General features: G+C 45.7%; 1 protein-coding gene and 1 long non-coding RNA gene across 10 annotated transcripts in view; one reads left to right on the forward strand and one right to left on the reverse strand.

Moving 5' to 3' along the window:
- The window catches only part of LOC143787808 (contactin-4-like), a 179,832-nt gene that overhangs the window by 48,030 nt on the left and 114,885 nt on the right, over positions 1–16,917 (reverse strand). For all 9 annotated transcript variants that reach the window (XM_077276876.1, XM_077276884.1, XM_077276878.1 and 6 more), the window contains one exon: positions 13,882–13,988. In XM_077276876.1, the coding sequence (XP_077132991.1) occupies positions 13,882–13,933 (52 nt within the window). In that variant the 5' untranslated portion in view covers positions 13,934–13,988. The remainder of the gene's footprint in view (positions 1–13,881; positions 13,989–16,917) is intronic.
- On the forward strand, positions 148–1,171 carry LOC143788769 (uncharacterized). Its single transcript, XR_013218733.1, has 3 exons — positions 148–640; positions 741–773; positions 848–1,171. It is a non-coding gene; the product is annotated as an uncharacterized LOC143788769 (long non-coding RNA).

Here is a 16,917-nt window from a genome sequence, read left to right on the forward strand (position 1 = left end):
ATTGTCTTATGTATGCTGGCCAGAATTGTCATATAGTGTTATATAATTTCACATCCAGGCCACCTTAGTACTCAGATTATGTTACCAGGTTATATGCATAGGCTGTGGTGTGCTAACATTCTTTTCTCTTTCTATAGAGCCGTCTTTATTGATGCAGTCTCATTCCTCTGGCTACAGTTCTTCTCACTATGACGTGCTCCACCTGAATTCACCACCTCTTCTAGTTTTTGTTTTACACGACTGGACACCTTAGTGCAAACAGCAGACTGGTCACCATTGAATTCAGGATGTCTCTCAGGCACCACCCACCATAGGAACGGTCTTCATGCCGGGACACTGCACGCCGCTGAAAGTTCCACACGGACCCAGCGCACCGGCGACGTCACTTCCGGCCAATACGAACGCTGTGTGGATTCAGGCACAGCCACTCAGTGACACGCACGGCCTTCACACACCGGACGACGTCACTTCCTGCCCCTGTTGAGCGCTCTATTAACACATGGAGTTTCCTCTCCGGACACGCCACCTTCCGCCCCTCTTGCCTTTCCATTAAATACGCGCACCATTCACTGACACTTCAGACCAGCGGTGGATACCGCGTCGGACGCCTGGCACACACCTCCTCTCCATACTATTTCAGGTACGTTCGGCTAAGTTTCCTGACAAACACATACTTTAACCCGTATATGCTCTCCCCACTCCACGGAGGCACTCTAATAGATGCCTCTATCTCTCCTTAGAGCTTTTTCAGTCCTTTCCAGCGTGGTTATCAGGTATGCTTTTTGTTAGCGCTCACCTATTGCTTCTGCTACACTTCGGGTAATATGTAGCTTTGTCTTCACTTTAGACGCAGATAATTGTGTGCCCAGAGACAACTGTCTCTTATTCCTTAACTCAGTATCAGTACGGTACGTTCTGTTACATTTTCCCTTCTTTTCCTATTGACTGTCACTTGGGGCCTGATACTTTTTGTCTACCTCTGCTGTGCGTGACATTATACTTGTCCCTAGCCTTATATTTCTACTATGACCGGATTATTACTAACCCCTGGATGCTTTGCATTATCGCCATCTTGTATACAATTCTGTATATACTTTTGTTTATGTTCTATAATTTTGGTTTGTGTACATATTTTGTTTATTATATTTCACCACTGTAGTAACTGATGAAGGTCCTGGTGTTGGACCGAAACGTTTTGGGTACTACAATAAAAAAATCACAAAAGAGCATTAAGTTGAGTGCAAGGTTCTTTTCTGATGAGAGAATGTAGCCCGGAGGCTGATGCAACACTTATGAGAAGTGTCACCTGGGTAGGACGCCACTCGCCCATGTCTCTGGGGTCTGCACATGATGTAATTGCACTCCTGGGGTTGCGATACCTCTGCCTCTACCTGTCACCGCCGGGACATGTTGTTTTGATGTGGAAACAGCATTAAGAGGACCAGGAAAATGGAACTGTAACTACAAAGCGTGCAGTGGGGGAGACGCGCGGATGTAGCAGAGCTGAACTCGTCATTTAAAATTCGACGGAAATATCTAAATTAGTGACCTGATCTAATCCGATAAGCCGTCAATGGCAATTAATGAGGATTCTCAAAATAAATCAGATTCCAGAAATTCCGGTCTCTTCATAATTTCAGTTTTATTTTAAGCGCTAATATAAATTCAACCCCAGCAAATTAGAACAGAAAGAATTAATTGGATATGTAAATGAGATTATCTGCTATATAAATCTAATTACAAACTAATTTGCTCTAACAGCATGAAAAGGAACAACGCGTTCCCTATAAAGCGGCACCTGTACCACGTCTGGCGTCAACAACGATGGACAAAAGAGGCGCAGCAGCAGCAATGGCGGGACGGCTCGGACCGCCACACAGAACATGCCATAGTTTAAGCCAATTATTGGGGGATATGGAGAATTTTTGTATCGTTTAATTCCTGGATCAGCAGCAACCGTGAAAATGATCTCGTTCTGTATTTGGGTGCGGTCACCAGTGTCAAGAGTCACAGGAACTACAAGTGCAAGAGATTATCTACCACTCCAGACCTCCCACTCTGCTTATAACTAACAGAAATGGGGATTAGGGAACCCCAAAGTTTAGACTTTTTTTGGGGGGTGGGAGGCGTTGAAACAATAATATGATACATGTGTTGCACTATGATAATTAGATTATATGACGGCATGGGGGGGAGGGGAGGTATTTGTATTTGGAGGAAAATACTTGAAATGTTGTGACTCATTACAGCAGAAGTTTGTGCTTCAGAGCATTTTTTTTTTCTACAGAGAAGGAATTTGCAGCCATAAGCAAACAACTTGGAGGGTGTCCAGATAGTCATCCAGGCACTTTCTCGCCACCTTTCCTACTTACTAGTAAATTTAATCTCTGTTGCTCCATTCTGGTTCATAACAAGTAATCACAAGGCGCTACAGCAAAACCTGGAATGGGTCCTCACCCCACCATTACCAAATCTAACCAAAAGCTCAGGACATTAAACTACGTGATTAACTCAGCTTTCCCAATGCACAAGGATAGTGCATAAAGTGCAAAGGGTTATGCACACAGTGATGTCACAGTACAGGGTTATGCACACAGTGATGTCACAGTACAGGGATAATACACACAGTACAGAGATAATGTACACAGTGATGTCACAGTACACGGTTATGCACACAGTGATGTCATAGTACAGGTATAATGCACACAGTGATGTCACCGTACAGGGATAATGCACACAGTGATATCACAGTACAGGGATAATGCACACAGTGATGTCACAGTACACGGTTATGCACACAGTGATGTCATAGTACAGGTATAATGCACACAGTGATGTCACCGTACAGGGATAATGCACACAGTGATGTCACAGTACAGGGATAATGCACAAAGTGATGTCACAATACAGGGATAATGCACACAGTGATGTCACTACAGGGATAATGCACACAGTGATGTCACAGTACAGGGATAATGCACACAGTACAGAGATAATGTACACAGTGATGTCACAGTACAGGGATACTGCACAAAGTGATGTCACAGCACAGGGATAATGCACAAAGTGATGTCACAATACAGGGATAATGCACACAGTGATGTCACTACAGGGATAATGCACAAAGTGATGTCACAGCACAGGGATAATGCACAAAGTGATGTCACAGTTCAGGGATAATGCACACAGTGATGTCACAGTACAGGGTTATGCACACAGTGATGTCACAGTACAGGGATAATGCACACAGTGATGTCACAGTACAGGGATAATGCACACAGTGATGTCACAGTACAGGGTTATGCACACAGTGATGTCACAGTACAGGGTTATGCACACAGTGATGTCATAGTACAGGGATAATGCACACAGTGATGTCACAGCACAGGGATAAAGCAGATGTTACTACACAAACAGCACACGAGTGCGGTAGAAACACGCACATCACAGCCCACAGTCACCATAGAGTTCTCAGTCTGGGAGAAACGAGGATGTCCTGAAATCTGGCACCAAACGGGACGAGCCATTTCCTTCCTTTCTGGTAACGTTCCTTGGAATCGTGCGTCGCTCATTACCCGCGAGCGCACATTACATCGTGCTGCCATTTACGAGCAGTAACGCTCAGTTCTACGCGCGCGGCATTAATGCGATGTAGTCTGGCAATCACCGCGAGCGCGGCCATTAAGACACTAATTCACATGTTCTGCTCCAAACCTTTGTGACCCTTGTAAACATTTCCCAGAATCCATCAGTCTCCGACTTCTCAGCCGGCGAATGGTCAAGTATCTTATTAATTCACATCTTCAGATATTTCTAGGCCACAAAGTATAAAAAAATCCCTAAAACGGAGTCGTCCTTCCAGCCGGCTGAACAGGCAATTTCTTGATTAAAATTTATGTCAAGATGATTATTAGCGAGTGGATTTCAGGACGCAGGGAGAGGCGGACACGAGAGGACGCGGCGGGCAGAGGGTGACGCGGCGGACACGAGAGGATGCGGCGGGCGAAGAGCGACGCGGCGGACACGAGAGGACGAGGCGGACACGGCGGGCGGAGGGTGATGTGGCGGACACGAGAGGACGCGGTGGGCGAAGAGTGACGCGGCGGACACGAGAGGACGCTGCGGGCGGAGGGTGACGCAGCGGACACGCGAGGACGTGGCGGGCGGAGGGTGATGTGGCGGACACGAGAGGACGCGGCGGACACGAGAGGTCGCGGCGGACACGAGAGGTCGCGGCGGACACGAGAGGTCGCGGCGGACACGAGAGGTCACAGCGGACACGAGAGGACGCGGCGGGCAAAGGGTGACGCGGCGGACATGGCTGGTGAAGGGTGATGCGGCGGACACGAGAGGACGCGGCGGGCGAAGGGTGATGCGGCAGACACGAGAGGATGCGGCGGGCGAAGAGTGACGCGGCGGACACGAGAGGACGAGGCGGACACGGCGGGCGGAGGGTGATGTGGCGGACACGAGAGGACGCGGCGGACACGAGAGGACGCGGCGGGCGAAGGGTGATGCGGCAGACACGAGAGGATGCGGCGGGCGAAGAGCGACGCGGCGGACACGAGAGGACGAGGCGGACACGGCGGGCGGAGGGTGATGTGGCGGACACGAGAGGACGCGGTGGGCGAAGAGTGACGCGGCGGACACGAGAGGACGAGGCGGGCGGAGAGTGACGCGGCGGACACGAGGACGCGGCAGGCGAAGGGTGACGCGGCGGACACGAGAGGAAGCGGCGGAAACGAGAGGACGCGGTGGGCGGAGGGTGACGCAACAGTGATACATGATGTCCACAGGAGGTCACATCTGCAACTGTCAGTGAATAGAAACTCTCATTATATAAAAAAAATGGAAAACCTGTCCTGGCCTAATACTAAAGGGTGAAGGAGCGTATATTAAAGGGGTTGTCCAGGATAACAAAAACATGGCTACCTTCTTCCAAAAACAGCACCGCCACTATCCACAGGTTGTGTCTGGTACTGCAGCTCAGCTTACAGGACTCAGACCGAATATTACAGAAATAGTCCCCATAAGACCTCAGAGAAGCCTTCTAGATCCACTGCAGAAGTAGAGACCTTTCTTAAAGGGGTACACCCATCTCCTAAGAATTTACTATGTAGATGCAGGTCCCACCAAGACTTCCTTCAATGCTGGGAGAGGGCTCCTGATGAACGCTGTGGTCAGCAGAGAGATGGTGGGAATTCCCATACAAATGAATAGGAAATTGCGCAATGTGTCAGGGACTGAGACCATTAATGGGTCCGGCTACCACTTTATAAGATAGGAATACGCCTTTAAATATTTAGGTCCAAACCTGGAACCAGCTGCAGTCAAAGGAAGAATCCCCCCAAAAACCACAGCCCATTCCTGGTGCCAGTCCACTTCTTTACACCCTGATCCTAAGACATAAAGGACCGTCTGTAATAGGCATAAGAAGGTAAAAGGTTACTGTGACCCTACGGCCAGGTCGCCCCATTCCTCTAGGTGGCAGTCACTCCACCCACGAAGGCGGTGAGTCGGGCCCCTCAGAGCAGGGCCCATAGATACAATGTAACAGCTGTTATCATCCCCCCCACGCGCCGTGCACCGCATCCTCCGAGCCGTCCTGTGACTTTAATCGGCCGTTTAGAATATTTATAATGGTTATCAATTATTCAGACACCTGCCTGATCAATTTGCATACTGTTTAAAGGGCTAGACGCGGATAAATATTTCATCTGATTTAATCTTGTTTGTTGATTGATGGTCGTAATAATATTTTTCTGTGTTGATTTTCTCCGCTTATAAACTCATCTATTTCATGTCTGCGGATCGTTAGACCAATTACCCAAGCAGACAATTGAACGGAAATGAATGGTCTGATAGAGAGGCTAGTTTTTGTTATGCTGCTAAGAAGTCAAGTGGGCGGAGCTTAGCTACAGACATTTAACAGGGGGAGCTTAATTGTAAGAATAGCTTTAATCTAATGGTTCATGTAACGATTTACAAAGTTCTGACCACACCCACAATGATATTAATCATCCAATCACTCCCACAAATTATCTTAAAGGGATATCACACCAAAATGTTCCATTATTAAAGTCATTTGTAAAAAAGTGTGAAAAACCCACAATAAAACATGCAATACTTGACACTGATGGAGTAATTATCAGATATATCAAAGTGTCAGTGTGCATAACACCAATAATGCACCTGCTGAGGGTTGTAGTCCTGCGCTCTGGGACTCAGTAGCTGGGGATGAGCTGTGTCCTGCATTATTATTATAGGCCCTGCAGACTAAATCCCCCTTCTCCTATGCAGGGGCTGATGCCAATGGTTCCCCCAATATTTCCAGCAATCAATCCATCAGTAACTTTGGGAGGAAATGGCAGCATTTACAAATACTAAAAGAAGGCACTGTCTCTTTAAGTGGCCTTGAAACCGAGAAGTTACAATGTAACTTTTCAGCAGTCAAGAAAAAAAAAGTCACAAATAAACCTGATTTATAAAATCGAATTCACTAAAGGATAAAACAGAATGAAGCGAGTGGACGAGTCGTGTAATTGTAGCCGTCTGTCGCCAGCAGATAATATGTGACAGACAGGATAACAACATTTTCTGAAATAGAGGGCACCGGCGCCGTCTGCCAGCAAATTACTGACGAGCGATCCGACAATTTGCTTTGTAGTAGCGGATGGGGGAACTTGTATGCGGGCAGCACGCAGGTCTCCTACCTCACCCATGTAATAATCACATGAAAGGGAATTATTCATCAAACCCCATTAACTCCAGCGAGATAAACAAAGGGCTCGCTCCGCGCGGTGCGATATGCAGACGTGGAGTAATTAAGCCTGGAAGGATCTGCTGGGACATATGTTAAATATTGCACGTGTCTCAGAAAGATATTTTTTCTCTGTTCCCTACAAGGCATTTCAGACAGGAAAGTGACAATAAGGTGAAAAAAGGGAAAAGAATATTGAAATTATTAGATGCAGAACTACAATTATCAGCAAGTGCAAGCTTCAAAACCAACTCTCAGCATAAACTTAGAACATGGTTTTTGTCAATTGTAACAATCTTCCATATCACAAAAATGTTCAACCACAATGATGTCCAAATACGCACCTGAAATCCATCAGAAATTGATATTTAGGCAGACCCCAAAATATAACATTGAGCCCCTGTAATATCTGTACCTAATGTACCATATGACAATACATCAAATTACCGTATAGGAGTTTATATATCGGTCATAATCTCAATTCACATCCAAAGCTGCATGTACAATCAATCTGCAATCCAACAACACTTACATGTGATCAGATGTGCAATAACATACTATAATACTGCCCCTATGTACAAGAATATATCTACTATAATACTGCTCCTATGTACAAGAATATAACTACTATAATACTGCTCCTATGTACAGGAATATAACTACTATAATACTGCTCCTATGTACAAGAATATAACTACTATAATACTGCCCCTATGTACAGGAATATAACTACTATAATACTGCCCCTATGTACAAGAATATATCTACTATAATACTGCTCCTATGTACAAGAATATAACTACTATAATACTGCCCCTATGTACAGGAATATAACTACTATAATACTGCCCCTATGTACAAGAATATAACTACTATAATACTGCCCCCTATGTACAAGAATATAACTACTATAATACTGCCCCTATGTACAAGAATATAACTACTATAATACTGTCCCTATGTACAAGAATATAACTACTATAATACTGCTCCTATATACAAGAATATAACTACTATAATACTGCTCCTATGTACAAGAATATAACTACTATAATACTGCCCCCTATGTACAGGAATATAACTACTATAATACTGCTCCTATGTACAAGAATATAACTACTATAATACTGCCCCTATGTACAAGAATATAACTACTATAATACTGCCCCCTATGTACAAGAATATATCTACTATAATACTGCTCCTATGTACAAGAATATATCTACTATAATACTGCCCCTATGTACAAGAATATAACTACTATAATACTGCTCCTATGTACAAGAATATAACTACTATAATACTGAGGAAAAGCAGAAGTCCAGCGTGGGTGATGTCCATAAAAAATACCTTTTATTCCATTTTTGTTAAAAAGCACATAAATCCAAAGTCCATCTTCATATCCATAGACACAAAAACGGGTGATTCATACCAGTGACAGTCACAGGCTTAAAGTGCATTAAAATCAAACGCGTTTCAACGGTCGTGCCGCCTTACTCATTGTGATAAAAATAAAAAGAGGGCTGCCATATAGGACTAGGCCCATTAGGTTACACCCCCTGATCTTGCAGACAACAGAAACAGGGCAACACCTACAGGTAATTAGTGAGTTTAGCCTGAAATTTGCATGTACAAATACTATGGTTAGGGCAGGAGAAAGAGAAAAAAAAAAACAAAAACAAAAAAAAAAAAAAACCACATATGTGCAAGAATTATAACTTATCATTCATAATAATTCATAAGATCCTGCCGGATATTCATGACTAATTCCATATTACATGCCAAATCATGTCATCCGAGACATGTAATAAAAAACATACCTGTGGGGGAACTCTACAGGTTTCAGAGGAACAGTACCACCAAGGAAGTCTATGAGGGGAGTAAGAGGGAGGTGAAGGCCCGGCTGGCTCACAGGGGTTACCCCAGCTGGAGACTATTGTGGAGGATATAGATCGGATACTATATACCCGTGTGTCCAGTGAGGAGCACATCACCTTCACCACTACATACAGCCCTCAGTTCAAAGAGATTACTGACATCATCAGAAAAAGAATCCCTATGCTGAGCCAGGATAAAAAGCTGAACCAAATCCTGTCCAAACCAGTGCGCTATATCGCTAAAAAAGCCCCCAGTCTGAACAACATCTTATCCCCCAGCCTCTTTGTTAGTGAGGACAAACGGTTAAAAGAGAAAGAAAACTGGCTCAGTACTAAAGGCACCTACAAGTGCGGGCACAATATCTGCACCTGCTGTAAATATATGGTGACCAGTAAGGAATTCCACTCATCTGTCACTAAAAAGACGTCCAACATTCACCACTACATTAACTGCAACACCTCCAATGTGGTGTATCTGATTAATTGCACCACCTGTGACCAGCAATATGTGGGGTGCACAGGGGGTCCCCTGAAGGTGAGAATACGGAGGCACCTCTCTGATGCAGTGAATAAAATCACCCATAAGAGCTCTGCTGCATCCAAACACTTCATCCATAAACACAATGGGGACGTCAGCTCACTGGAGGTCCGCGGGATTGAAAGGGTTAAAGCTCCATTTCGAGGGGGAGATATAAAAAGAAAAATAACCAACAGAGAGATATGGTGGATGTATCAACTTAAGTCCAGAGCCCCCCTAGGCATGAATATCCGGCAGGATCTTATGAATTATTATGAATGATAAGTTATAATTCTTGCACATATGTGTTTTTTTTTGTTTTTGTTTTTTTTTTTGTTTTGTTTTTTTTTTCTCTTTCTCCTGCCCTAACCATAGTATTTGTACATGCAAATTTCAGGCTAAACTCACTAATTACCTGTAGGTGTTGCCCTGTTTCTGTTGTCTGCAAGATCAGGGGGGGTAACCTAATGGGCCTAGTCCTATATGGCAGCCCTCTTTCATTTCATTTTTATCACAATGAGTAAGGCGGCACGACCGTTGAAACGCGTTTGATTTTAAGGCCATGTTCACACGCTGCGGTTTTTACCGCGGAACCGCCGCGATTTTGATGCTGCGGGTCCGCAGCAGTTTCCATAGCGTTTACATTAACATGTAAACCCTATGGAAACCGCAAACCGCAGTGCACATGCTGCGGGAAAAACCGCGCAGAAACGCAGCGGTTTACAACCCGCAGCATGTCACTTCTTTGTGCAGAATCGCTGCGATTCTGCACCCATAGGAATGCATTGAACCGCTTACTTCCCGCATGGGGCTGTGCCCACGTTGCGGGAAGTAAGCGGATAATGTGCGGGTGGTACCCGGGGTGGAGGAGAGGAGACTCTCCTCCAGGCCCTGGGAACCATAAAATAGTGTAAAAAAAAGAATTAAAATAAAAAATGAAGCTATACTCACCTCTCAGCGCTGCCCGCGGCCGTCCGGTATCAGTTGCTGTGCCGAACAGGACCTGTGGTGACGTCGCGGTCACATGACCGTGATGACACCGCGGTCACATGACCGTGACGTCACGAAGGTCCTTGTCGGCACAGCCGCTTGCAGCGCCGGGGAGATCGCGACGTCAGAGGGTGAGTATAGCCAATTTTTATTATTTTTTACATTACTATTGATGCTGCATATTGCTGCATATGCAGCATCAATAGTACAGCAGTAATCCCGCAGCGGAAACCGCAGAACAAACCGCGATAAATCTGCAGGGATAACCACAGCGGTTTTGCCGTGCAGATTTTCAATTCCGCTGCGGGATTAACCCGCAGAGGAACCCGCAGCGTGTGAACATGGCCTAATGCACTTTAAGCCTGTGACTGTCACTGGTAGGAATCACCCGTTTTTGTGTCTATGGATATGAAGATGGACTTTGGATTTATGTGCTTTTAACAAAAATGGAATAAAAGGTATTTTTTATGGACATCACCCACGCTGGACTTCTGCTTTTTCTTCGTACTACTTGCAGCACTGCATGATCCGTGCGCTGGGACTGAGAGGAGGTGTGCTGATCTTCGTTGCTTTTTCTTTACTATAATACTGCCCCTATGTACAAGAATATAACTACTATAATACTGCCCCTATGTACAAGAATATAAGTACTATAATACAGCTCCCTATGTACGAGAATATAACTACTATAATACTGCCCCTATGTACAAGAATATAACTACTATAATACTGCTCCTGTGTACAAGAATATAATTACTATAATACTGCTCCTATGTACAAGAATATAACTACTATAATACTGCTCCTATATACAAGAATATAACTACTATAATACTGCTCCTATATACAAGAATATAACTACTATAATACTGCCCCCTATATACAAGAATATAACTACTATAATACTGCTCCTATGTACAAGAATATAACTACTATAATACTGCTCCTATGTACAAGAATATAACTACTATAATACTGCTCCTATGTACAGGAATATAACTACTATAATACTGCCCCCTGTGTACAAGAATATAACTACTATAATACTGCTCCTATGTACAAGAATATAACTACTATAATACTACTCCTATGTACAAGAATACAACTACTATAATACTGCTCCTATGTACAAGAATATAACTACTATAATACTGCTCCTATGTACAGGAATATAACTACTATAATACTGCTCCTATGTACAGGAATATAACTACTATAATACTGCCCCCTGTGTACAAGAATATAACTACTATAATACTGCTCCTATGTACAAGAATATAACTACTATAATACTGCTCCTATGTACAAGAATATAACTACTATAATACTGCCCCTATGTATAAGAATATAACTACTATAATACTGCCCCTATGTACAAGAATATAACTACTATAATACTGCCCCTATGTACAAGAATATAACTACTATAATACTGCTCCTATGTACAAGAATATAACTACTATAATACTGCTCCTATGTACAAGAATATAACTACTATAATACTGCTCCTATGTACAAGAATATAACTACTATAATACTGCCCCTATGTACAAGAATATAACTATTATAATACCGCTCCTATGTACAAGAATATAACTACTATAATACTGCCCCTATGTACAAGAATATAACTATTATAATACTGCCCCTATGTACAAGAATATAACTACTATAATACTGCTCCTATGTACAAGAATATAACTACTATAATACTGCCCCTATGTACAAGAATATAACTACTATAATACTGCCCCCTGTGTACAAGAATATAACTATTATAATACTGCCCCTATGTACAAGAATATAACTACCATAATACTGCCCCTATGTACAAGAATATAACTACTATAATACTGCTCCTATGTACAAGAATATAGCTACTATAATACTGCCCCCTATGTACAAGAATATAACTACTATAATACTGCCCCTATGTACAAGAATATAACTACTATAATACTGCCCCTATGTACAAGAATATAACTACCATAATACTGCCCCCTATATACAAGAATATAACTACTATAATACTGCCCTATTCTGCTGTGATAAAGGTTTTATATATCTGACTATTATACGGCTTTATTTCCAGGTGTGATGGAGCGTCTTTCTCCTCTGCGGCTCGGGTACCCGCTGTATCTCAGTCTGGGCAGTGCCAGTCTATGTAATAAATAAATCAGATGCAGTCGGGGAGATGAAGCTGAAAGAGCTCAGACAAATTACTTTAAGGTCAGCTGGAATTCCTTTTATCGGGGTGAGGATCTGTTCTTGGTGCTGGTAAGTGATGCATTACTGTCCTGTATCAGCGAAGTAGCAGAAATGCTTCTGTCTATGGGCATCAACTCCGGAGCAGAAGGAAAATACAGATACTTTGGGTTCTTTTTTATTCCTAACAATTGCAAAGGAGGCAAAGCCTGTGTCCAGCAGTACCGGATATTATCTGATGATACAACAATGCAAACATCTCTCAAAAAGTTTCTGTTTCTCCTAACTTTGGCAGGGAGCCCATTATTCCAGTCCTGGCACCATTAACAGGAGGCAGCAATTGTTGAATGTCCTTTCCTGAACAATCCTTTCCAGGCTGCGGTTATCCCAGTTGCTTGTGCACCTTCTCCTACCACACTTTTTCCTTCCACTTTCCAGTAATCTGCTTGGATCCAGCACTGTGTGAACAGTCGGCTTCTTTAGCAATGATCTTTTGTGTCTTCCCCTCCTTGTGGAGTGTGTCAGTGACGCCTTCTGGACATCTGTCAGGTCAGCAGTCTTCCCCATGATTGTGGAGCTACTGAAACAGACTAAGGACCTTTATAAACACTTAGGAGCCTTTACAGGTGTTTTTTGTTAATTATTCTAATCTACTGAGATAATGACTTTTGGGCTTTCATTGGCTGTAAGCCATAATCATCAGCATTAACAGAAATAAACACGTGAAATAGATCACTGTGTGTAATGACTCTATAGAATATAGATTTACTTTTTATATTGAAGAACTGAAATAAATTCACCTTTTGATGATGTTCTAGTTTTGTGAGAAGCTCCTGTAGTTTAGAGGCATGTCTGCGTCTAGCTTCTATGTCGTCAGTCTCAGACTGCTGCTTAATCCCCCTCTGTCTGCCATACTTTACACTGCAGCTGTGATCCATTAGCATCAATCAGTTTCATTGACCGCAGTTTAGGCCACTGGCGTTTTATGTAGCTTACAATCCAACTTGTATCTCCTAAGTTTTCTGCTAGGTCTATCCTTAATGTACAGACTGCTGGGACTCAGCGCCTCGCCCATACTTTACACTGCAGTTGTGATCCATTAGATCTACTGTAGTGACTTCAGCCTAGTCCACCGGAGCGTCACATATTCCAATATCCTCCTTTATGTCTCATCAGGCTGCGGCTCGGTCGTCCCCCTTACTTTACACTGCATGTCTGTTTGCAGCAGAGATGATTTCACACAATAGAAAACACAAGTAATGTTTCCAGGAAGGCTTGTCTATACACCTACAGGCGAGGCGCGGAGACGATGAGCGACGTCCCGTCACGCTGGATTCACCAATGATATGAGAAGTGCAAAAAGCAGGACAGTGACATAGGAGCCGGCCCCCCGGAATCCGCAGTCAGCACCCCCAATACTGAGCGGGCGCAGCGCGGGACCAGCGGAGCGGTAATTGGCCCCTGCAGTGGGACCTGAATTCTCTGTGAAGGACTCGGGGTTATAACATCAGGGAAGTGAATGGAGATGTTACCTGCAAGACACACGAACCAGCGAAGCGCCAGCAGTTTCCATAGCAACCTCATCCTCGCTTCGTGGGGTCGGACGTCTCTCGGATCTGCGGCAACTTTACACTTTTATCTGTGGGAGAGAAGCGGCAAGTTTAGAATTCAATACAGCAGAGGACACGGCGGCCACATCCCACCCCCGTCCGGCCTCCTCGGAGGCGCCGAGCCTCAATATCGCAATCATCCACCGCACTATGGCGCTGTGACCCGGAGCCACCGCTGCAGCGGGTACATGAGATGACTAGAGAGCACGCGAGACGAGCAGAACACAAGTGAGACGAGCAGAACACAAGTGAGACGAGCAGAGTGCACGCGAGACGAGCAGAGCGCACGCGAGATGAGCAGAACGCAAGCGAGACGAGGAGAGCGCACGAGAGACGACCAGAGCGCACTCGAGACGAGCAGAGCGCACTCAAGACGAGCAGAGCGCACTCGAGACGAGCAGAGACCACTCGAGACGAGCAGAGACCACTCGAGACGAGCAGAGCGCACTCGAGACGAGCAGAGCGCACTCGAGACGAGCAGAGCGCACTCGAGACGAGCAGAGCGCACTCGAGACGAGCAAAGACCACTCAAGACGACCAGAGCGCACTCGAGACGAGCAGAGCGCACTTGAGATGACTAGAGTGAACGCGAGACGACTAGAGCGAACGCGAGACGACTAGAGCGCACGCGAGACAACTAGAGCGCACGCGAGACAACTAGAGCGCACGCGAGACAACTAGAGCGCACACGAGATGACCAGAGCATACACGAGACGTGCAGGGCATACAGGAGATGAGCTCAGCCCATGCTGGAGATATTACAGCCCCCCCGTCCGACATATTGATGTCAGGTTAGGAGATCCTCAGATCAATGGAAATGTAACACTGCATCATCTGTAGAGATCTCTGCTTGGAACACGCGGCGCGATCTGTATCTATACACGACACACCGGCCTGACAAGGATCGCAGCAAGCACCGGCCGTCAGGAGGAGGATATCCAGTACCCACAGTGCTGGCAGAGATCACAGGGAGGACTGGCGACACCAAGACACATGCAAACAGGAGGCAGCGGCATGGGGAGAGTCCGACAAGAGCCATCACCACGGACCTGCTGCAAATCTGACAATAAATCTGTGGATCGTGACCCTGATTCGCTCCGGCTGCATTAATCCGCACAAGTCACTATCCGTTCAAATATGTCTGCAGAGAGCGAACGTGATTTGTAAAATCTTGGACTCTTCTCCGGTATTGTAATCCACTGTGGATTTTTCCACCTTAAATCTGTAGCTGAAATCTACAGGAATGTGGACGTACCCCGAGAGCAGTGAATCCGCAGCACAATCCGCAGCACATCCGGATGTAGCACATGCAGATTAATTGCAAATTTCTAGCAAGATCCAGCACAGTAACATTCACCTGCCGTTCTGATAGGAAGGCTGCGTTCAGTTGGACACATTTTTGACCTTTGTGAACACTGACCAATGTTAGTCACTGTGCATGTATGCGAGAGCCGTCCTCTAGAGCGAGCGCGTGTGCGAGAGCCGTCCTCTAGAGCGAGCGCGTGTGCGAGAGCCGTCCTCTAGAGCGAGCGCGTGTGCGAGAGCCGTCCTCTAGAGCGAGCGCGTGTGCGAGAGCCGTCCTCTAGAGCGAGCGCGTGTGCGAGAGCCGTCCTCTAGAGCGAGCGCGTGTGCGAGAGCCGTCCTCTAGAGCGAGCGCGTGTGCGAGAGCCGTCCTCTAGAGCGAGCGCGTGTGCGAGAGCCGTCCTCTAGAGCGAGCGCGTGTGCGAGAGCCGTCCTCTAGAGCGAGCGCGTGTGCGAGAGCCGTCCTCTAGAGCGAGCGCGTGTGCGAGAGCCGTCCTCTAGAGCGAGCGCGTGTGCGAGAGCCGTCCTCTAGAGCGAGCGCGTGTGCGAGAGCCGTCCTCTAGAGCGAGCGCGTGTGCGAGAGCCGTCCTCTAGAGCGAGCGCGTGTGCGAGAGCCGTCCTCTAGAGCGAGCGCGTGTGCGAGAGCCGTCCTCTAGAGCGAGCGCGTGTGCGAGAGCCGTCCTCTAGAGCGAGCGCGTGTGCGAGAGCCGTCCTCTAGAGCGAGCGCGTGTGCGAGAGCCGTCCTCTGGAGCGAGCGCGTGCGCGAGAGCCGTCCTCTAGAGCGAGCGCGTGTGCGAGAGCCGTCCTCTGGAGCGAGCGCGGGTCTCATGTTTGACAAGACCGTGTTTCTATAGCAGGCAGTTCTTCCACCAGTCGGCCATGAGGACAGGCATGCGTAGATGCACATGGACCCACCCCAACATGTGAACATGACTGGTCTGTGAATTTCAGCGTCTATCTGAAAGCAGCATAGAGCAGAACACAGAAATTAGAGGGAAACTGATCATCACCTCCGAACATGCCAGTGTGAGCGGGTGCAGCAGCCGCTGTGTGCGCCGGGGGGGGGACACAACCCATGGTATATCATGCATGGTCAGTAGAGCATGGGATGGTCAGTATCTCTATACAGGGGTCTCCCTATCACAGATCATCAATAAGACCAAATTAAATAGAACGGATGAAGGCTTAACTTTAGTCCACAACATTTGAGTTATCAATTATTTATGATACAGGAAAGCTCTATATCTTTGTACCGTGTTAACCAGTAGATAGAAAAATATTTAGAATTGAGAGTCCTCAGTGGTTGATACCTTTTAATGGCTAACTGAAAAGATGGTGACAAATTGCAGCTTTCCAGACTACTCCGGTCTCTTCATCAGGCACAGACTAATACAACATCTGAAGAATCACATATTTATGCACAACACAGCCCAGAAATAATGTCATAGATAAGACAGGTGACGAGAAGCAGAACTACCATTATGTGAGTGATAAACAGTTGTGTCCATAAATATTGGAACAGTCCATAGTAGGTGATTTCACAGCTCACCTCCTCCCCCTCCTGTACCATGAACTTAGCACACGCTCATTAGATGCTTCAGCACAATAGATAGGGGCAGGCTCTGTTCATTGCAGCTAATGTACATGTGCATTTCC

The sequence above is a fragment of the Ranitomeya variabilis genome, chromosome 8 (genome assembly GCF_051348905.1).
Source record: "Ranitomeya variabilis isolate aRanVar5 chromosome 8, aRanVar5.hap1, whole genome shotgun sequence".
Lineage (NCBI taxonomy): Eukaryota > Metazoa > Chordata > Amphibia > Anura > Dendrobatidae > Ranitomeya > Ranitomeya variabilis.